The sequence below is a fragment of the Pan paniscus genome, chromosome 11, assembly GCF_029289425.2.
Source record: "Pan paniscus chromosome 11, NHGRI_mPanPan1-v2.0_pri, whole genome shotgun sequence".
Taxonomy (NCBI): Eukaryota; Metazoa; Chordata; class Mammalia; order Primates; family Hominidae; genus Pan; species Pan paniscus.
Window position 1 is genome coordinate 120,407,599 of NC_073260.2, and position 23,608 is coordinate 120,431,206.

Consider the following 23,608-nt stretch of genomic DNA (forward strand, 5'->3'; position numbering starts at 1 on the left):
ATCTGGAAGACAGGAGACAGTATAGCTGAAGGCACTACTTCTGCTTAGGTAAATGAAGCTCTTCTTTCTTAATCTCGACCCTTCCTGCCTGACCCACTTCATCGTGGTATTCAGTGAACAGCCCAGATAATTCCGTGACAGAGGGGACAGTAACAGCCCAGTAACTGTGACCTCTGCCCTCTTTGGACACATGTGTCAGGGATATGGCAAACATGTGTTTACTGAAAACGTCTCTTTCATGCTACAGAAAGTTGCTAAAAGCTCGTCTTTCCAATAAAGAGAAACTCAGAATTGATGTAATGGAGAAAGGAGCTTATGAAACATAAGAAGGAATTCTCGACAGAATAAAAATAGCAGCTTAAAAGAGGCATCGTTTTGGAAAGGAAAAAAAAGATTTTTTCCCCTCTACTGTAAGAAAATATGTGTGGATGAGGCATGTGTGTTAAACTACAGAATAAAATTTGCATGTTACTTCAGGGTGCTGCAACCATGGCAATTCAGAGTTTTGTCGGTCCTGACAGGCATGCTTGCAATATATACATCCATTAACAAGATTATCAGTTGAAGAGACAATCATATTTTTACTGAAAAGGTTTTTTGAGGATAAAATTTATTGATATTTAATGAAGCATGAAGTTTCTAAATGAACCATGAAAGCAATAGCTAAACTAATTAACTGCACATAAAGGCTCCCAGAATGCATACGTGATGTGGGCTGTGTGCTTATCAATTGTGCCTGGTTACACTGACATCTTGGATAACATGCTCCTCATATATGCTTTGTGGAAGCACTAGTAAATCCTCCTGTAATGCATGCACTAAAGGAGGAAATAACCGTTTAGATTTCCTGCAAATGTGGATTGAATATTTAAGTCAAGCACTGAGGGTTTATAGGTTATAATTTAGCAGAGTTAGGACTAGTAATAATAACATATTATTTCCACATACTTGGTTTAAGCCTCTATGTATGCTGTTTCATTGAATGATAAATCGTTCCCTGGTACTAAAAATATGCATCTTCCTCCCTCCTCTCTGCTCCCCACCCCAAAGAGAGACCAAGGATGCTAAATAACATGAGATGAACATTTCATTGTGCAACAGGGATTCATGTGGGCCTTTTTCAACTACATGCAAAATCGTGCCCTGTTGAGAGCTCAGAGAATTTTCAAAAGCAGGCAAAATCAGTCCTGCTTTGGTGTTCACTGTAAGTCACACCAATTTGGGAGGCAGATGACTAACCCTAACAAAACTGTTAATGTTGACCTTTATCAATGGCCATCTTCCTTTCATCTGGTGTCTCCTTATTCTTAGCCACAGGCACCTATCTCTACCCCATTGCTGCAGAGCCTAGCTCATAACAAATAGCTTATAATTACCGCACGCACCTTTCTGAAAATAATATTCATACACTAGTGAAGGAGTTTGACAAATTATTAGGACCTGTAGTAATCATATATGTTAATGGAAGAGTTACAGGGACTGTGACAGATGTTAGAGCCGTGCTTTTCAAACATAAGCGTTGAAAATGCCAATGGGTTGACCCTACCCCCAGGTTTCTGATTCGGTAGATATGGAGTGAGGACAGAAACTTTGCATTTCTGACAAGCTCCAGGATGATGCTGTTGCTGTTGGTCCAGGTACCACACTTTGAGAACCACTGCAAGCTAAGCTAGGAGAGGGCATTTTTTTTTTCAGGGACACTCTTATCATATACCCTTTTGTTCCTTAAGGGTTGTTTCTGTTCTTCAGCATATCCAGGGTCCTCCTCATCAGATAAGGGCATGAAACTTACTGACGCTTAAGCATAATGATCCTTAAAGGGCTACCCTTCACAAGGATATGTAAATTTTAATGGGGTGAAATCAAAGGAATGAAACTCTGAAGAAGATATTTTATCTTCCAGTGGGTTGAAGGGTTTTGGGAAATATAAAATTTAGACCTGAATTCACCATTCAGACCAAATACACTTTGTCCTTGAAGCATCTCTGTGCCCTACTTACCTCTAGATGATCCCACCTTTGTTTCCACATTCTGTGTGTAATACTTAACACAGTAATTGTTATACAGCTGGCACCTGCTAAGTGTGTGTTGGGTGGATGAGGAGGATGAATATATGAAGTGTACAGGGACAAAAACTTGTGTGATTTAGTGCTTCTCTCCTGAGGTTTAATCAGCTAATTAGTAAGGGAAGGAGAGGAAAGGAAGTAGAGAAATTTGTGTAGGAAAGGGCAGAGACTGCATTAAAGAATTAAGATAATGGAGAAAGAAGGGAGGGAATAACCTTATTTCTATGTGAATGTGAGGAGAGTTTGTTTTGTCATGTGAGAGAATGGAAGAGTGAAGGAAGGCTTCAGGGCTGCTCAAGGGTATAAGAGTTGTCAATCAAGAGGAATGGCCACACAAGAGGTGATTTTTTTTTTTTAATCCATTGCTGGACTTGGGGTTTGAATGTACTTCTCCACCTGAAACTGGTATGAGGAGTTCAGGGATTTATTTGGGTTATGGATGATTAAATTTGTTAACAGATACCAAATAATATATTGTTAATGTGAATAATAGGGGATAAATGAATAGCAGTAGCATGTAGTGGGAAGATGCTTAGCTGTTGCTATGATCTTGAGCAGTGGTTCCCACAGCAGAGGGGCCTGAGGACCTGCAGCATCAGCATCAGCATCACCCAGGAACTTGTTAGAAATGCAAAATCTCAGGTCCCACCGTACACCCATTGAATCAGAAACTCTGGGATGGGCCTAGCAATCTGTGCTTGTACAGCCGTCCGTGAAATTCTGATGCACGCTTAAGTTGGAGAACTGTGGGCCTGTGGAGTTGCTCGACTTATGGGTTCTCCATTTGAAGGAGAAGTAGACACTGTACCTGGCTCGGACTCTCTGAAATTCAGGAGGGCTTTTGGTTAAAAGATAACCGGTGACTAATGTCCTATGTGTGAGTGCAAATTATTGCTAAATATTTCATCATTTAAAAGGCCTATGAAGGCACAAACATTTTGAGTTCAGCAAAGAAAACAAATATGCTAAATATTGAAAAGGGTAAGAGAAAAGTTTAGAAAGCAGTCACACCGCACAACTGCCTAAGAATCTACGCCACGGCCAGGTCACGAGCTTGGGAAAGTTACTTGATTATGGACAGAATGCGCCATGTAATGGGTCAGTGGTTCCAGGTGTAATCCACTGCTGATGTCATTTGCTGCACAATCATGCTTATTCTCTTGCTTTTTAACTTGCTTTTTAAAAATCTTTTGGCAGTGATCCAGTAACGTGACCTTTTTAGTGTTGTACACATTAACACTAGTATTTTTTTCTTCAAATAGCATTATTTTTTCAGTGTAGAAAAATTATGTATGTTTACTGCAGAACATTTTTTAAATACCGAAAAAAGAATAAAATAAACTTATCTACAAGTACTTTGTAGATGCAGATATCATTTGTTAATATTTTAGTAAGCAAATACATGCATGTGTCTTGTGCCTTATTCTAAATAAAGTTTCATGGTCTCTTTTTCCACATTGTGTTACAAACTCCCCATGTAGTTCAGTATTCTTTGAAAATATAATTTTTAAGTGTAGCAGACATTTTTTATGTATACAGAAAGTGTACTATAATTTGTTTAGTCAAGTTTGCTTTCTTTTTTACTGAACTTATGTTGTAACGAATATCTTTAAAAATGATGGTCTCAATGTCTAAATATGTCCATGGGGTAGATTATTTGGTCAGATGAACATTTTAAATACCTCTGACTGTGTTACCAAGTTGCTTCCCCAAAGGTTTATATAACATATTACACTCTCAACTCAATCTACTGGCAGAATATTGTGTTCATTTTATGTCTCATCTACTAGATTATTTTGTGAACTGGTTAGGCCCTTTGTTTTTCCCCCTACATGAATGTTTATCTTTATCATTGATTCATAAGGACTGTTTATTTAAGTCTTTAACTCTTTGTGATATAGAATGTTAATATGTTTCCTGGTCTTTTGTTTGCTTTTTCATTTTGTTTGTGGTGCTTTTTGAGCTAAAATATTTTTGTAGTTATATCTGTTTATCTTTGCCTTCTGCATCCTAAAATGAAGTAAAAAATTCAAATACATTTTCTTTTAGTTGTTTTACATTTTATTTTAATATTTAGCTCTTTATTTCCCTGGAATTTCTTGTGGCATATTATGGCTGATTGTATTTTCCAATGATGACTAAAACCATAGCTCCCATTCTATATTCTCTTTTGTGATGTGACGCTCCCACTCTCACGTCAAGAGATGGAGTCTATTTCTCTACCCCCTTGAATTTGCATGGGCTCCAAGACTGTTTGGGCCAATTACATACAGTAGAAGTGATGCTACATCTGTTGGAGGCATGTTTCTAAATGGCCTGAAAGCCCCCTCTTTCTGCCTCTCGGAAACCAGCCACCATGCTGTGGGAAGCTCGAGTCAACGTGCAGAGGCCATGTGTTGGTGTTCTTATTGACAGCTGCAGCGTAGCTCCTAGCTGATAGCCAGCATCGCCTGGCAGCATGGGAGTGTGCCACTTAGATGTCCATCCAGCCCACCCCTCAGATGACTGCTGTCCTAGGTGACATCTGACTGCAGTGCATGAGAGACCCCAAATGAGAAGCATCCTGATGAGCCCAGTCAACCCCTAGAACCACAAGAGATAATAATAAATTGTTGTTTTAAGGATGCTAAGTTATTGAGTGGTTTGCTATGTAGCAGTAGATAATCAGAACATCTATACAAGTAATGTGAATAAGCATTTAGCTTTGATTTTTCTTTCCAAACTATAATAAACTGTTGACCCACTACCATTTATTGATCTCTTTTCACCCACTCATTTGTAAAGCAATAATATGCAAACTACTATATATTTGAGGTCATGATTTTATACTTCTGTTCTCTTTCTTTATTTAGTTTAATTAGTCTTCATTCTGTGTTCCACAATATATATTTATTTTGAGACAGAGTCTTACAGTGTTGCCCAGGCTGGAGTGTAGTGGTGTGATCTCAGCTCACTGCAACCTCTGCCTCCTGGGCTGAAGTGATTCTCCTTCCTCAGCCTCCTAAGTAGCTGGGATTACAGGAGTGCACAAGCACACCTGGCTAATTTTTGTATTTTTAGTGGAGACAGGGTTTCAACATGTTGACCAGGCTGGTCTCGAACTCCTGACCTCAAAGGATCTGCCCGCCTCAGCCTCCCAAAGTGCTGGGATTACAGGTGTGAGCCACCATGCACAGCCCACAATTTTTATTTTCATATTTTTGATTATTCGTACTATTTTATTCTTCCAAGTTAGAATTCATTGTCAAGGTAGTGAATAAGGAAAGGCCCATTAGGACTTTGCATCAATTCAGTGGTTTTCTCTCTGCATGATATTGCTCCTTGGGGACATTTGGCAATCTCTAGACAGAGTTTAATTTTGGTTGTCACCACGAGGGGTGCTACCGGCATCTAGTGGGTAAGAGGCTAGAGATGCTGCTCAGCATACTACAATGCACAGAGCACTCCTGCTCTTGCAACAAAAAACTATGGAACACGAAATGCCAGTAATGCAGAGGCTAAGAAGCACTGCATTCAACCTATAAGAAAGTTTGGAAGAATGAACATACTTATTATATGTTGCTTTCTCCTCCAGAAACATTTACGTATCTATGTTTATTTAGGTCTTCAGAAACAGGTAGTTTTCTTCATATTACATGCCATTCTTAAGAATTTTTAATTCTTTTTTTCATTATATTTTAAAACTTATAATTGATGGTATATAAGAAACCTATTGCTTTTGTAAAATTTACATTGCGTCTTGTCACCTTATTGAATTTTCGTTTATAACAATTTTTAGTGGATTCTGTTGAATTTTATAGGTAGAAAGAATTTCTGAAATTTAACTTTGTGAAAAGGAGAGAGTGAACACCACGTTTACTCAGAAAATGGGTTGGAAAGGATTTGAGAGATTACTTAATTCCTCGCCTGCATTTTAGTGGTGATAAATCTGAGGCCTAGAGAAGTTAAATACTCTGCTTCATGTCACATAATTTGTGTAGGCTCCTAGAATGGAAAGTAGCCCAAACAATAGCCTTTGGATGAAGGCAGTGAAAATCCTCATAATCTACATTAAAATGTAAACCTTGTTATTGTGTTTAAAGCCTTTGAGATGTTATAGAGTTGGGAATGTCCTTAGGGATTTTTCTCCTCCATTCCCCTCCTCCTACATTCTCTGCAATATCCTGGCAACCCCGTCCTGTATTCTTCCAGGAACAAGAACTCTGCCTCACAAAGGTTCCCAGTCACTTCTGATTTCTAGAAAGTTCTTCCTTTGGTTCCTTCCTGAGGCTCACACATCCTTTATGGTTGAAGGGTGTTGGGAAGCAGAGCTTTCATCAGCTGCTGAAGTGGCAACTAATAGAGGTTTGAATGGCCGTAGAAAAATATTGTGTTACTTGTTTGTTGTCTAGGTGAGATATGAGACTGGGAGTGTTTGAGGTTCTGGTTTTTTCATACAAGACCTGTGCAAACTGGAGATCCCATAAATATTTGTTGAATAACATTGAATTTTATGTGATGTTTTTATGTCTTCTCATTCTTTTTTATGAGAGTCCTTTGGGTAAGAGTTGAGCCCAAGGAGGACTGAGGGTCTTAACCTCAAATGCCCTTCATTCTGTCGCCTTCCAAAGGTTCTCTCCTGCTGTGGAAGGTATGAGTATATTTAACTAGGAACAGATGATTATTATGCTTCGTTACCAGGCATGGTCTGTGTGCCACAGGACTCTATCCAAACTCATAGACATAATGAAGAGCGCTTTCATTGTTTAGGACTCCTGAAGGCAGATTTTTTCCTTAGAACAAAGATGAAGAAAGGCCACAATCCAAAGAAATCCCCTCAGTGCAAAACTGTGAACTGGACAATTGTTCTGCAGTTATTTTGCCAAGAAGTAATAGCCTTAGAGCCCCACTTACTGCTTGTAAACTTTCTTTGAGAAGAGAATCTTTAAAAAAATTATGCTGTCAAGTTCCATATGCTTAAATTAGACTTTCCCCCTTTCTAAGCAAGGTGCTTGCTCTCCCTGAGCAGTCTGAGTGTTGGTTCAGTGGCAGATTTACATTTGGTGGATGAATAAGCAGGCACTAGTTCTAATAAAACCTGTGGTTTAGCTGTGTTTCTGCTAAAACCTATAGTTTGAGGAGATAGAGGCAAACTCAAACTGAACCTCTTTTTAAAAATGTAACAATCTGATTTCTTTTTTCTCCTGAAGAGTCATACATTTTGTCTGATCTGGGAGAATGCAGGCTTTTGTATCTTCTAGGCTCAAAGACACTTGGAAGATAGAAGTCTCTGGTGGCGTTTTCAGATTCAACCTGTGGACTGAAACAGAGTTGATCTCTAGGCACAGTTGTTAAGTAGGCATCTCTGTGTCGCTTTTCATCCTGATCTCCTCCTCTGTGCTTACCCCTTTTTTTCCTTCAGCTCTTCATCTCTTCATGGACGCTCCTGTCCCCAACCCAATGCTCATTGTGTAGGAGTCGATCATCTGCCATCTTCACTCTATTTTGAAGGCAGAAGACATTTTTAACTGCCTCAGAGGTATTTGCATCATTAAGCACCATTTATAACTGACAGCCCCAAAAAAGTAGTAAGATACATTAGAATGTGGGTTTAGTTGGGTGCCCAAGTACTTGGATTTTTGTCCTGATGCTGCCATTAACTAGCTGTGTGACCGGGTGAAAGTCACTTTACATCTCTGGACTTGAATTTTACAATTTATAGAATAAGGAGGTTGGACACATGATTTCTAATCTTCCTTCTTGGCATCTAAATCTATGAATTCAAAGCATGGTGGGAGCAGAGATACATCTTTTTCTTATGAGGGAAACCCTTGAAATTGTTTCATCATCTATTCTGGTTTAAAGATAGTCTTTTAAGATAGGAGAGAGTAAAGGTTTTCTGATGTGATTTGCAGATGGGAAGAGGAATCGATATTTTCTGAGCATTTGGTTTGTTCCAGGCCGTGTGCTAGATGGTATGTGATCTTACCAGGCTGAATGTGGTGATTTGGCTGAGCTTGCCACAGACTGAACTTGGCCTCCTGGCCTGCGACTTTGCCTTGGCATAGGTTCCTCTTGCCTCCATATGGCTGGCCCCATCTACCTACAAATGTCCGTTTTCCTCCTCCTTATGTGAATATTTTTATTGGTTAGTAAAAGCAGAGGACAGTCAGTGGCTGGTTGGACTCTGCTTTTAGGTCAGTCCAGTTGTGTAAGGTCAAAGTTTGGGCTACTGAGGCAGAATTTAAGAAAAGACCCCCCCTTTCAGCTTTATTTCTATTGTTTTTAAGGTAGGTTGGTTTCTAGTAGAAAGGGGCCCTATAAAAGCTTTGGGTCTGTATGGGAGGTTGCTTCTCTGGGGAAGCTCTTCTTTACCTTTTATTGTACCGGATTCACTGTGAAATTATCTTTGTGCTCATCTGTGTGTGTGTGTGTTTATGTGTGCATGCGTGCACCCGCATGTGCATTTTGTTCTTATATCCCTAACATATATCCGTATGAACTGTGCGCATTCAAGACTCTTCGTGAATAAAAAGTTAGTAAATCCCTTTTGTAGTAAGATATATGCAAGTGCAGATAAGACACTTCATATCTTGTTTCTAAATATCACCATCATTATCATCATCGTCATCTCCTTCTCTGTGTCTCAGTAGCTTTTTTATCCTACCTTATTTTACCAGACATTATTTTGTGCTGTGATTCTCTTGATCTCTGTTTCACCTGCTCCTACCGTGCAGTTTTTAACTCCTGAATGAGTGAAATAACAAATGAATTTCATGTTACGCATCAAAAATTCCTGAAAGTAAAAGGGGTTATGTAATAGACACTTAACCACTGCTTTAAAGGTTAGACTAGTGTCATCTATTTGTACTTGCATGCCTGACACCATTTATGGTACCTACACAGAATAAATTAAGGTGTCATGCCTGACTATTGCTTATATATGGAAACCAAGAGGTTGGAGGCTCCGCGTGAGTGTGAGTTCCAGCTTTGGGAGAAGAATGACAATTGTCCTGTGTTCTCTCCACCTAGGAGTATTTGTCCAGTTATGTGGAAGGTGATGGTTAAGGGAATATGAATGAACTCATAGCCATCTGTGTGTGTTTTTTGAGTTGGGCTAGCTGGGGTTTGAATACTCACTCTTAGCAAGTTAATATGGTCTTTGAACCTTAGTTTTCCTCCCCTGTGAAATGGGATGGTAATAATCAAGGTTGTTGTGGGAGCTAAATGAGTTAACCTGGGAATAGAGCTAGGCATCCTCCTCTGGCACCAAGTAAGCCTTCCATTAAGCTTACTTTAACTTTCACTTCATTTTTAATGTATAGATGAATCACTATCATTATTATTCTTAGTAGCAGTAGTAGTAGCAGCTGTAATAGTACAAGTTCTTGGTGAGGAAGCATGATCACCATGTTGATAGCTAGGTAAACTCTGCACCTCCTTTGGAGTATTTGGAGAGGAGACAGAGGTTTGTTATAATCTTGTTTCCACGGAGGGCTTCATGGGAAAGGTGACAAGTCAAACAGTTTGGAAAAGGTTCTGTTGATAGGGACGAGCTTTGTGTGCAGTGAGGTGTGGAGTCAGCCTGTGGAGGAGAGAGGAGAATGGGTTAGGAATGGCCAGGACAACAAAGTGGCAGCTCTGGCCACGTTACCCCCACTCCAGGCTTCTCAGTAATTTCTCTGTTTATTTTATTTTTATTTTTCCCCCTATTTTAAATTATACAATCCCACCCTCCTTGTAGCCCTCTCTCCACCTACCTGTGGAAAGAAGTTCTTTACTAAAACTTGCTACAGATATGGTGTGTGCATTACCTGTTCATAGGCATTAGGAAGCTGAGGCCTGATATTCTGGGGTGATGGGTAGGGGTCCAGGTGGATAAGGTAGAGTCCCTGTCCTCATGGGCCTGCCAGTTTAGGGGGAAAGGTGAGATATAGATACATAAGGTAGAATTGATCCACAGCACAAAAGACAAACGAATAACTCTGTGGGAGTTTAGAGGAGGAATAGGGCACTGTAAACCTGGCATTGTAGGAAGGAATATGGAAGGTTTGTTTCAAGGAGGAGGTAGCATTGGAGCTGATCTTTGAGGATGGAAATATGGAGAGTATGGGACGTGGGGTGTGGTGACCAGGGATTTCAGGCTGCCTGGAGTGGAGTATGTCTGAAAGAACCAAAGTGGTGAATTCAGGCTGAAATCAAACTCCTGTGAGTGCAGCAAGGAAACTGATGTAGCCAGATCTCATCTAGAATCAGCAATAATTAGTAAGAGTTTTCCTGAAGCTATTTTTGCTATAATAAGAAAAAGGGGGGAGGGATTAAGAGCTCAAGCATTCCTGGTGTTCAAGTTAAATGTTAACTCCTTTGTGTAGTTAACCAGTAACTTACTCTTTCCTATGCAAAAGAAAAAAAAGGAGAGGGAGAAACATAATACAGTGGTAACCACCTCACTTCAAAAAATCCTGGTTTGCTAATGTGTTTGCTTATTTTCAACGTAATACATACGTAGCTGTTATAGAGATGTGTGCAAACTGAAACAGCAGACAGTAAGTTGACTTACCTTTGTGAATTCCCTGGATGTCTTCTGCAGGGTTTGCAGAGTTAGCTATTTTCAGACACATTCCTAGTTTAGCCATTAGAATGTTATAATTTTTTTTTTTTTTTTTGGTATGAACTCAGCAAGTGAAACTTTGCTTCCAGAAAGGTGGGTGGGTGAGCTCACCCACCTGCTCTGACCCAGGCAAGTTAATGACCTGCCCAAGTATTGTTCGCGCTGGCCAGCGCTGGCTGACTTCACCAGCAGTTCCCCTTGAAGGGAGTCATTGTTTCTTACTCTGTATTTGTCAGATGCTTTCCTCTCTGCACTCCAGCCTTTGCTGAATGTCCTGGCAGTTCCTGAATGTTCCTGCTGCATGCATTTTATAAAACCAAAGAGCAAGTAGCCCTGGAAATGTATGCCAAGTACTCTGCACAGCTGTCTAAGGCCCCCAGCCAAGGGCAAGATATAAACAACTCTATACCCACACAGGTACACAAGCAGACACTGCATATGGAAGCCCCGCAGTGCAAGGACTTCTTACTTCTAACACTTTAAAATGTCAGTGGGCAAGCAGCCTGAGAACATGAATAATTTAAGCATGAGATGCTTTTGCTGATGATTTTGATCATTTTTCAGGAGGAATAATGGTAAGAAATTTGATAAGAAATTCCAAATTGAAATTCCATTATTGAAATTCCAATAATGGAATGGAGGTACGTGAAGGAAGAGGACTAGGAATTGTAGAATTTGTATTTGCTGTAAGAAATTAAAATATAGTATGACGTTGAACTTTCAGAACTTCTTAGGATATTGCCTGCATAATGTTCAATTTGGGGAAGAAATGAATGGCCAGAGGAGATTAATTGCAGTGGGCTTAAAATTCTAAATGTCAGGTGCTAGGTCAGGGTGGCTAGAAAATTAGAGGCATACGGTGAAATGCCTTTAATTTGGTATAAGATCTAGTGCATTTGACTCTAAAGATGCTTTTGGACAATCAAATTGAGAAAGAATAGCAAGATAGTTTTTAAAAGTCGAATGTAGTACTCTTCAGAATGAGTGTCAAATAAAATCCAGTACATTGGTTCTGGCCTGTTTTAAATGAATAGCTCTTGTAGCATCCTTCCTCTTTGCTGTGTTTATCTAGAGAACTGTTTAATTTTTATTAGTAGGCTAATTCTTGCATTAAAGACATAAATTGCATATTTAGGATGGAGAATAGGCGTTTGAGATGAAGGTTTATTCAGGGTTCTGTCCCTATTGCTGAAAAATCTAATTCACTACTGAGTGGATCGTAACTGCAGTTGCTAATTTAAAAATCAGTTCGCCAGATTCCAGTGACTTTGATAAGACTTTTATTCTTTTCAATCTTATGTATTTGTGAGCACATTCTTGGGAAGATTGCTGCTGAGTAGTGTTGCATGTCAGAGATGAGGACAGTTTAGTCATTAACCCTAAATTGAGGGTAAAGACTGGCAATAGGCAGCCTGTGGAATGAGGAAAGGGCCAAGTTGAAATATTTCCAAAAGGTATTTTTGTTGTTTACCCTTGTTAATTATTAATACTAATTATTGATGAAAAATAGTTTTGAGTTACATGCCACACATTGTTTAGGAATAAATTATCAAATTTCTTATCTAGAACTATAGTAGATATTCACCTGTTTCAAATAATCGATATTTATTAAGTTAGTAAGGTGTCCCCCCTTCCTTCAACATTAAAGACACAAATCCATAAAGTTCTGGTGCATAAAGACTTTGTTTCATGAAAGCGCACTTTCCTCCCAGCTTTGGGTAGCTTCTTGCACTAAATGAATATGTTAAGAACTGAATTTGACAAAATCAGGTCAATAATTAAAAAGTATCTTTAGAACAAAGTACGTATCTCATGTAAGACATGTAGATAATATATAGGTTTTATAGGTTAAAATTGCCAAATTAGTTATGAATGTTGTGCTTTGTCTCAATTGTCCATGCCTTTTCAGATTTGTACTTTATAGTCATGTTAGTTTCTTGGAAATGACCTTTTTAGGAATTTCTATATTTTGTAGTTTATCATACAGGCTTAAATGAAGTATATTGTTTAAATTCTACTGAGTGGGTATGCACTTCCCAGAGAAGATTACTCTCTCTGGGAGTCAGAACTGGCTGATACTAAAGGAGAGAGAGGGAGAGAAAGGGAGAAAAGGAGGGAGGGAGGGAGGGGGGGAACAAAGGGAGGAGGGAAGCTGGCAGGAAGAGAAGGGGAGGAAGGGAGAGGAAAGAGAGGGAAGTTTGAGATGTTAGGTCCCTCTGACAGAGGGAACTGATGTGACTTGGAGACTGCTCTCAGAGTCGGGCTGTAAAAGTCGGTGTTCATGCCTCTTAGGCATTATGGGTTTTTTGAATGTTATTAGATTCATTTTAGCCTCATTCTTAAGAACCGTGTGTTGCTTTGGTCATTTTTGGTTTTAGATCATGTTGTTCCAATCAACTGGTTGTACTATGTATCACAGCAGTTGTGTGCAAAGGTACTAGCCCTGGCAACCTAAAGATATGTTTGCTTATAGAAAATAACACACACAATTGAACCACCTTTGGGTGTAGTTTTTCATTTACCAGCGTGTTCTCCAGACGTACCCTGTATTGATGTATTTTCCCAGTAGTGGGACGTTGTAGTATTGGCTTAAAAACCTTACCTAACAAGGAGTAAGTAGGCTGATCCTGGATCAGTTTATTTTCTCTGCCATCCCAAAGACTTGCCCACTGACCTCATCCATAGTGTGGTGTTTGCTCTATGAGCAGTTGATTCACCAGTTTTCAGAGCCCAAGTCTAAAATCACAGATCCTGTGGGGGATCTGCCTTACCTTTATGAAGGTTATGGTCAGTTAAACCTTGCTTTCAATGGGCTCACTTCGCTATGGGAAGAAAATTCTGCAGTTGTTAAAAACGAAAGGACACTGCCTTTTCCAAGGGAGCTGACAGCTATTGGTTTTTCCGGAGAGGATTACTGGTGAAGACAGTTATGAAGAACAAGTAACTCTTGTAAATAAACAGCATGTTCTTGCTTAAATATTTCCCAGAACAGTTCTAAAGAAATATAATACAGGTAAGTTTTGTTATGTTCTCATTGTGAGTTATGTTTACGAGAAGCAAAAAATAGGATTAGAATCATAGAGGAGGAAAAAAAGCCTTTTCATACCAGTGGCTTATGTTTTATTGAATTCTAACCATTTATAAAATTATCTGGTTTCTTGCCCCTACTCATGGTTGATTTTGTTTCTCTTTTTCCATCTAGAGACCTTTGAATTATTTTTATTCATAAGTGAAAAATGTATTACAACTTTATTTCCTTTTATTAATAGTTCCTTCTTGCCCTTAACCACATCTCTGACTTTTTGGCATGTAGAGTCCAATGAGCTCATGCTTAATCATGTATAAACAACCATCTAATTATATGGTTTTGAATTTTCATTTGACCGACTAAACAAAAATGACACAGAAACGAGAAACCTGACAACTTTCCTGTCTTCAGATACCTGGCCTTTTTCTCCCTCGCCCTCTCTTCATGCATTTAGTAAAATGCATGTTATAACCTATCAAAAAATATCACTTTGTATTTGCCAAGTTTCTGAGGTAAAATTGTTCTTTTCAAGGCTACGTGTCAAAAAACAAGTCGGTTGAGCTGAATTATCCACCTTCTTTTCAGATTTCTTTCGGACTCTGTTCTTTCCTCCTTTGGACCGAGGTGTTAGTAGCATTCCTTGCGCTGTGGTGTCAGATGACAGGACAGCATTTATGGAGCAAGGTTTCTCAATCTTTGTTCCCTTGTCTTCTCCCCTGAGGTCCGATAACAACTCTCCCACTTGCCCTGTCGTCCCACCCTCCCCCAAACCATGCTGACACATTTTTGAAAGAACATAATGGGAAAATCTTTCCATACTAAGGTGCTCACTATGTTGAAACAGGAAGGGAGACGTCATCTATTCTCTTTTCTTTCTCACTGGCTTGATCCTAGAATTCTGAAGATGGTGGAAAATCTCTTTCAAACATTTAGATGGTTTCGCCATAGACAGTTCAGTGTGCTTGATAGAAAAAGACAAAAGATGCTACAGAAAGACAAATACTGGCTGATCTCACTTAGGTGTGGAATCCAAAATACTGGAACTCATAGCAGCAGAGGGTAGAATAGTGGTTGTCAGGGGTTGGGAGGTGGGGAAAATGGGAGATATTGGTCAGAGAGTACAGAGTTTCAGTGTATGCAAGACGAATAGGTTCTGGAGATTGCTCATGCACAATGTGGTGACCATAGTTGACAATACTGTATCGTTTACCTGAAATTTATTAAGAGAGTAGTTTTTTTTTGTTTTTATTTTTTTTTTGAGACAGTCTTGCTCTGTCACCCAGGCTGGAGTGCAGTGGTGCAATCTCGGCTCACTGCAACCCCCACCTCCTGGGTTCAAGCAATGCTCCTGCCTCAGCCTCCTGAGTAGCTGGGATTACAGGCATGCACCACCACCATGCCCGGCTAATTTTTGTATTTTTAGTAGAGACAGGGTTTCATCATGTTGGACAGGCTGGTCTCGAACTCCTGACCTCAGGTGATCTGCCCGCCTCAGCCTCCCAAAGTGCTGGGATTACAGGTGTGAGCCACTGTGCCCGGCCAAGAGAGTAGATCTTAACTTCTCACTACACACACACACACACACACACACACACACACACACAAATACACATGTGCACACATGCAAAGGTAACCATGTAAGGTTATGGGTATGTTAACTATGGATTGTGGTAATTGTTTCACAGTGTGTACGTATGTCAAATCATCACATTATACATCTTACATTTATACAGTTTCTGCTTGTCATTTATGCTCCAGTAAAAGCTGAAAAAAGACACATATCTTTATTCTTTTTTTCTGGATATTTTGCAAGGTGAGTATGTCAGAGAGTAGGTTTGGCTAACTAGTACTCAACAGCTATAAGAGAGAAGAAAGGGAAGCGGATACCTGTGAAATTTGGCCAAAGTGATTTATTTCCTCACTGATCTTTCAGCCTTAAAACATAATTTGATTTCTCAAAATTTCTCTGAAACATGCATATCCTTAAGTGTGAAAATTTCATACACTTAGATGGGTTAGGTTTGGAAGGAAATTGTATTGATTCCATTTTGAGAATTTGGAGTTAGTATGAGCTTGTTGAGATTAATGTCTAACAGTCTTCCTTATCGGAAATACTTTGCAGATCTCTTCATAATTTTTCTGCCCATCGTAAGGTGCTAATATTACCCAATGACTTTTGGGGATTTATTATAATATTTTATTTCAAACTGGATTTGTTTTAAGGTTTGTATTCCACTCATTGTGTAGGAAGATCAAAGTGAGATTTCTGCCTGTAGTTTTGTTGTTTTTGTTTTGCTACGGAATGTTTAGAACACAGGAGACCACATCCTGGCAGAGTTTATAATTTGATTCACCTGGAACAGTTGAATGAGGAGGCACTCTAACCCCCAAGCTAAGGCCTCTACTTAATTGACCCTTTGATAATTAGGAAAGGATTTTGTTTCTCTCCTTCTCATTAACATTGAAAACCATAGGATCTTATGTTGTTTATTATGTGTTATTTACTCTCTTCTAAGACTTTGTATATTATTCAGGGAATAAGCTATCAACTTGATTAACATTTAACTTTTTCTTCATGTTTATTCTCAGCTTTAGCATTCAAATTCAGATAAATAACTACTGCTACTTTTAAAATAGTATTATTTTAGGGAGAACATAAGCACAACTCTTAATTTAGATTTTTTCATACTGGCATCAATATGTATTATGGTTGCTTTTTCATTTTGATGGGAAAGAATTTGGGTTGTAAGTGAGCACCTACTCTGTTCTTCCTCATTTTTTGACCTAATTTCAGATATGATTAGTTGGGAGTTATTGCTGGTACCGTGTCTGAATTCGCATCTACAAGGTGCAGAGATAAAAGTCACATTTACTTCGATACTAACTCATGTTCCAATCATGTTTACAGAAATGCTTACATTACTCTAGTTCTCTTATAAGTTAAAAAATAGCATTAAATAAAAGAAACAGAAGGGAATTACATTATGTAGGCCTCAGCCAGATTGCCTGTGTGTTGAGATTTGTGATGTTAAAATTGTATTTTTATATTTTGGTATTTTAGTTAAAGTTATGTGATTTTATACAATGACAAGTTTTCTGAGCCAAAAGGTAGATATTTCAGCCTTCCTACCTCTCCAATTTTCAGCAAATCTGTAGTATGACTTATTCTACCAATTTATGTATACAAGAAATGGTTGTTTAAATTATTTCCTTTAAATCACAACAAATCATATGCCAAGATTCCATCTTACTCATTAGTGGGAAATTTAATCTCAGTTATTGCTAGTTGGGGTGGCCTGATACGCTACCAAGGTGACACAGAATCCCAGGGTGTTTGTAGAGAGCAGAACATTCCAGGAGCTTTTCTGTTCTTGGTTCTTCAGGTTACTGCTGAGATGCCCTTTGACCAAGCCCCACATGGCCTCTAGGAGTCTGCTGCTCTGTGCATTGCTTGGACACACGAAGTTTTGCTGGAGCTGGGAGCCCAGGCCCGAAGGTCTGGCCTTTGTATTTTGGCCATGCAGCCATACCTTTTACCCCCACTGCCTTCCTTGGGAGCTGTCTTGCTGCTCAGGGACCATCAAACTGTTGTTCTTCCCAGACTTTGGGCAATCCCACCTCTCTCTCTCCTTCTGTCTCCCTCCTAGAGGCACTATCCTCTTTCAGAAGGCCCTGCCACCTTCAGAGCACCTGGAATAATCTCAGTGAATTTAGATTTCTACACAAGACTGTGAGAGAGGATGAATTTGGCCAGGCACGGTGGCTCACACCTGTAATCTCTGAACTTTGGGAGGACGAGGAGGGTGGATCACCTGAGGTGAGGAGTTCGAGACCAGCCTGGCCAACATGATGAAACCCCGTGTCTACTAAAAATACAAAAAATTAGCTGAGCGTGGTGGCACGCGCCAATAATCCGAGCTACTCAGGAGGCCGAGGCAGGAGAATCGCTTGAACCCAGGAGGGCGGAGGTTGCAGTGAGCTGAGATTGTGCCACTGCACTCCAATCTGGGCAATAAGAGCAAAACTCCGTCTCAGAAAAAAAAAAAAAAAAAAAGGATGAAAGTGTCTACTCTTGGCCCTTTTATAATAACCTCTCTTGAGACGAAGGAGCACAAAATACAAATAATAGCTCACTGAATTTTCTTGCCATAAACATGAGCTGCTGAATGGGCTTTGGAGCTCAGAGTTAACAATTACAGTGTAGAGGAGGAAAGGGTATCTGGCCTATGAGATAGCTGAGCAGCTCTGGAGACTTCTGGGAGGAACCTGGGTACTTTCCATTTCTTGGAAATTTGGGTGACTTAATTTTAATGCAAAATAATGTAATCTTCATTACTATTTTCCTTCCCTCTGGGTCTGAGGCTTCTGGGCATCCCATCTGGACTTGCAAGCCCATGCAGAATATGGAGTAGAAACAATTTATGATAGAGAACGTGTCTTTTTGGACAGTAATGGGAAATTACTGCTTAGGGAAAAACAAAGGTAGTCTGGTGGCTTTTTTTGTTCTGTTTTGTTTTTGTTTTTTTGGGACAGGGTCTCACTTTGTCACCCAGGCTGGAGTGCAGTGGTGCCATCCTGGCTCACTGCAGCCTTGACCTCCCAGGTTCAAGCAATTCTCCCACCTTAGCCCCACAAGTAGCTGGGATTATAGGCACGCGCCACCATGCCTGGCTAATTTTTGTATTTTTTTGTGGAGACAGCTTTTCGCCATGTTGTCCAGGCTGGTCTCACACTCCAGAGCTCAAGCGATCTACCTGGTCTGGCGGCTATGACGACTGTGTAAGATGTGCCTTTTACAGGCTAAGAAGTTTTATCTAATATGAAGAATTGGCTGGGATTTTGCCTCTGAACCAGCTCTTACATACTGAAAAAAAAGTCCCATTGATTTATATTGAGTAGCTTAGACCAGGGGTCCCCGACTGCCTGGCCGTGGACCTGTATGGGTCAGTGGCCTGTTAGGAACCAGGCCACACAACAGCAGGTGAGCAGTGGGCTCTACAGCCCAAGCTTCGCCTCCTGTCAGATCAGCAGTGGGATTAGATTCTCACAGAGGCAGAAACCCCATAGTGAACTGCGCAAGTGAGGGATCTAGGTTGCGTGCTCCTTACGAGAATCTAGTTATAATGCCTGATGATCTGAGGTGGAACAGTTTCATCCTGAACCCCACCCAACCGTCCCCACCCCTTCCATGCTTTCCATGAAACCACGAACCATGAAACCAGTCCCTGGGGCCAAAAAGGTTGGGGACTGCTGGCTTAGACTACCCTCCCTTCACACTGAATGTGTTTGTGTGTATCTGTGTGTAACAGGAGGGAATATGGACAGAGGGGGCGAACGAGTAATATTTCTGTCTGCTCAGTAATTTAGAGACATATCAACAGTTGTGTCCACCAGGGACCTCAGTCTTCCTTAGCATCATGACTTACACACATTTCAGAGGAACTGCTCAATTTGATTCATGGCCTTGAACTGTACTTGACTTATGAATTGTTCTTAAAAGTTGTATTCATTACCTATTCATCCAACAGACATTTGGTGAGCACTTGCTGTCTGGGGGATACCAGTCATTGCTCCGTACAGTGAGGGGTCTCACCCAGAGGCAGCTTTGCCATTTCTCACCCAGCCTCTGCTTTTGTTTGGCTTGGGGCAGGGGAAAAAGCAGGTTGAGAGATATACAACCTTGATTTATGGAAGAAAGGTTCTGAATCTAGTATTCCTTAAAGGCACTTCAGCAACCATCTTACTTGTTTTCCTAATGAGATAGGTTGGGCATTACCCTGTTTGCTCCGTTTGCTCTTCCCAGCCTGGTCTCACCCTGAGATTATGGCAACATCTTCCTAGCTTGGTTTCCTGCCTTCAGCCTTTGCTCTGCTTCTAAATGTACTGGAAATAGATTGTTCTCTTCTTGCTCCCTCCTTACAACATACCCATGCTTGCAAGCCTACTGTAGCTCTTTGGGGTGCCTGGTTTTGGAGGTTGTGTGCAATCTGATAACATCTTAGTAAGAATATGAATGCCTACAGCTTATACAGTACTTACTGTGTGCTGGAAACTGTTTAAGTGGTCTACATACATGACTTATTTAGTACTCCAAACAGCCTTATGAAGGTGGGAACAATTATCATCCCCATTTCCCAGACAAGGAAATAGAGGCACAGAGAGCTTAAGGCATTTGCCCAAGGTCACACAGCTGGTAAGGGAAGCTATTCTGGCCCTAGTGTCTCATTCTTTACGGCTTCCCCCATGCTGCCTCCATAATACTTCCTCAGCACATGTCCCTCACTTCATTTTGGCCATCCAACTCTTCATGTTGCCCCCTCTCCTCCTGCCATTAAAAGGCTCAGATGAAGTCTCACTCCTCTACTAAGCCTCTTCCAGTGTATTCAGATATTTTCCTCATTTGATATTTTCCTGTGTTAGCTAACACTCTCTCCAATTGGTTGTAAGATCTTTGACCAGGGGCTAGCTGTACGGCCTAGGACCAAGACTGACACCCAGTAAATGTGTCTTTGGGAAACTGAGGCAGTTTTCTCCCATGACAATATGCGTTCTCCCTCCCTTCCATTCATTCTTTCTTATATTTGTGGAAGTGCTCTTTTTCCACGGTAAGTATAATAATTCCACTTTTATATATTTTCACAGATGAGTCCACCAGATGAGGCTTGATCTAAGCCTATTAAATTAGATGGTAGGCAAGAATGATTTGACTCATCTGTGTGTCCACAGTCCCTAGAGTATACAGTGTAGCACAGAGCAGGGACACAATAAACAAATACCTGATCTGTGAGCAATAAATTACTAAGTTGTGCCTCTGCTGGTGTTTCAGTTTTTCAGAGTACTTGTTTGCTTAGTTAACAAATGTATCTGCTTACTTCCCCTGGGATTGCTAGAAAATTTGTCCAGGGAGAAGCAGTAAAATGTGCTTACATTTCCTCTTTGGTTTTCCAGGCTAATTGTTGGTGAACTTTATTTAACACTCTTGCTATACTAAGAGTCTCTATGGAGCAGAGCAGCTTTCAGTTAACTTGGCAAATCATTACAAGAGAGAACAGAGGGGTCAGCATGAGCACTCTCTACTAATTAGTTGATAATTGATATACAATAGCTGACGGATGGGACTTTAGAATACAAACTCCAGGAATATTGCTTAATTTATCTTGCATCCTTATGAAGTGGCTCAGAACTGTAGGTTCTTAATATCATCTTACTGGGAGTGCCCAGTGGTGGGGAGCAAGATTGAGGCTCCATGCACAGGAATCCAGGGCACTGAGTGGTACAGAAAGGAATATGATACATTTTAATCTCTTGGGTATAAATGTGATTCCATTTAATACAGGGATAAATTGCAGTGAGTAGTGCTGGTGATTCCGTACTTGGTGGACAGCATTCCTGAATGCTGACTAAGGTTGGAAGAATGTTGGTATGAAAGTTATGTTCTTTGTGGGATAAACATGGAAGATTCAAGCTGAACTCCTGAAGACAAGGTGGTGGGAGATTGCATGATTCATGCGAATCTCCCTGGGTTCAGATTTGACCTATTTATTGACTGTCTTTGTAATGAAGTCACCAAATAGACATTATATGCCCCCCCTCTCCCATTTAAATGTGATCGCCTAAATCTTTAGCAACTAATTATAAAATCCTTACTCTAACTTGCTTCATAACCATTGCTTTCTTATTTTGTCATTTACCACCCTGTGGCTGCTATGCTGTCTGTACAGCTGGTTCATGTGCTCCTCCAGCCTTTCTCCCCATCTCTTCCAGATTAATCTTGGGTGAACTCTGCCTCTAATGGGATGCGCCACTACCTATAGCACAAGGTCCCAGATGCACATCAGGTGACTAGTTATATCAGCATCATTTGGTTTAGTTGGTTTGCATTGGAGCTTAGGAATTTGCATTTGAGAAGCTTCACTGGTGATGCCAATATGTAGCCAGGTTTGAACCACTGTTGGATAAGTAATGTCCAGCTTTTAAATCAGTTCTTCAGGGCTGACTGAACCAACCCTCTAAGCTCTGTCTTCTCCCTTTCTCCTCTTGTAGGCAGCCCTAGCTCATCTTTGTTTCTCCAGGACGAATTGTGCCTCCTCCCTTTCGTTTCTGTGTCTACACCCTACTACTTCCTTCTCATTTGTGTGCTCATTCTTCCTTCATGTTTTAGCTTATTGTTTTCTAAAGGGTATTCCTTAGAATGCCAGTCTTAGATGAGTCCCTTGGGAAAAACCTCCCTAAACAAATGTACTTTAAATATTATTTGGTCTTCTGGGAGATTTATCACATGCATTTACATTATTAAAGGCTCCTGAAGACTTACAGTAAAGAGATATGTTTAACTTTGTTGTATTAGGGGTTCCCAAACTTATTGGACTGTGGACATCTCCGTGAGGCCACCTTAATTGTCATTTAACATCTTGGGACATCCTGACGGACTTTGGGAAACGTGTTTGTAGTTCATACTCTTCTTCTTTGATGAATTACCTAGTACAAAGGGATTGCCCTCCTCCTCTGAGCTCCTGTCTCTATGATTTAGCTTCATGCTTAATACTGTACAGTCTAGCGACATTATCCGATTGTTCCTAGGTGAGTATATCTTATCTCTTCAGAGGTTGTGAGCGCCATGGAGGCAGGATGTTATATCCAGCATTCCTTATCTTCCGTAGGTTTTGCACAGTTTTGAGCATTGGTCACAATTGCCAAATTTGATTGCTTTGCCCCTGAATATAGGAGCCAGTTATTTCATTCTAATTGTCATCCTTTGGTGTTCGTAGCCATTTAGCCATGCCTTACTGTATTTCAGAGTAATACACCACACAGTCACATATGTTCATTAAATTGTTACTAATGTATCTCAGCAGTGAAATATTACGAATTTGACAAAACACTACGTAGCAAGCCTAGGGTGTTTGGTATGCAGGATGTTTCTAGCTCTAAGGAGGAGTATTCATGAAAGGTGAGAGAATTTGATGACCTGTGCTTACCTTCATTGATCTGTTTTTGCATAGCAGATGGGAGAGAAGGGTACTTGTTTCTTTCTGTGGTGAAAGAGTATACTTTTCAAAGTTCTTTCATATACTTGATGTTTCTCCCATTTGAGAAAAGAGGAAAGGCTTGGATTGATACTATGCCTTGCCTAAGATTCTATTCTTTATTTATTGGTGGGTACCTATATTTCATTATAAGAATGAATATGTATATTATATTAGGTATGTTATTTGAGTAATATAATAATGTTTAGAGTAATAGTAAGAGTTTAGAGTAATAAGTAATAATGTTTAGAGACATTATTCTTTGTCAAAACAGTCATAGTTCGATGACTTCTCTCAAGAATATAGGGGTCAATGTGTGCCTAACTCACATTGCCTTTAGAATTAGAACATACATACTCATATTTGAATGAATTCAGAGAAGAATGTGGGAGGATACACATTCAGCTGTTAGAGTTCATTACCTTAAGGGAATGATATATGTCCGGGGTGGATTATGAGCTTTTTCTTTTTATAACTTTGCATTATTTGCCTTTTAAAGCACATGGACACATACACAAATACATATTATTTTTAAATTTAAAATAGCAATAAAGGTAATCCCAAATAAAAGAGAGATAATGCTATCTAAGTAGACAATTCTAGACATTGCTTTGACATGTGTTAAGCTAATAAACCTTAGGGATGAAATGTATATGCCGTAATTCCTAACATAATTTGGGGTCTATGAGGGGACCCACAATAAATAATGTATTTCTTTCCCACCAGAATATCTCTTTTTGTCTGATAGAGGATGTGTTGGAAGGCATAACTTTGTGTGAGAGTCCAGTGGACCTGCTGACTGCACTGTAGAATTAGGCCATCTTATCTCCCTAGTCCAGGGCAGCTCTTTCAGGACAAGCCTTCTAGGTAAGGTGTATACCATGTGGCAAAGAACTCT

General features: G+C 40.0%; 1 protein-coding gene across 4 annotated transcripts in view; it reads left to right on the forward strand.

Moving 5' to 3' along the window:
* GLIS3 (GLIS family zinc finger 3) overlaps positions 1–23,608 on the forward strand; it is a 491,641-nt gene that overhangs the window by 140,978 nt on the left and 327,055 nt on the right. Inside the window, exon 1 of one of the 4 annotated variants that reach the window (XM_055092189.2) lies at positions 16,987–17,180. The exons of the other annotated variants lie outside the window; for them this stretch is intronic. Coding sequence (XP_054948164.1) covers positions 17,102–17,180 — 79 coding nt within the window. The 5' untranslated portion in view covers positions 16,987–17,101. Of the gene's footprint in view, positions 1–16,986; positions 17,181–23,608 lie in introns of those variants that run through there. 4 annotated transcript variants of the gene reach the window in all.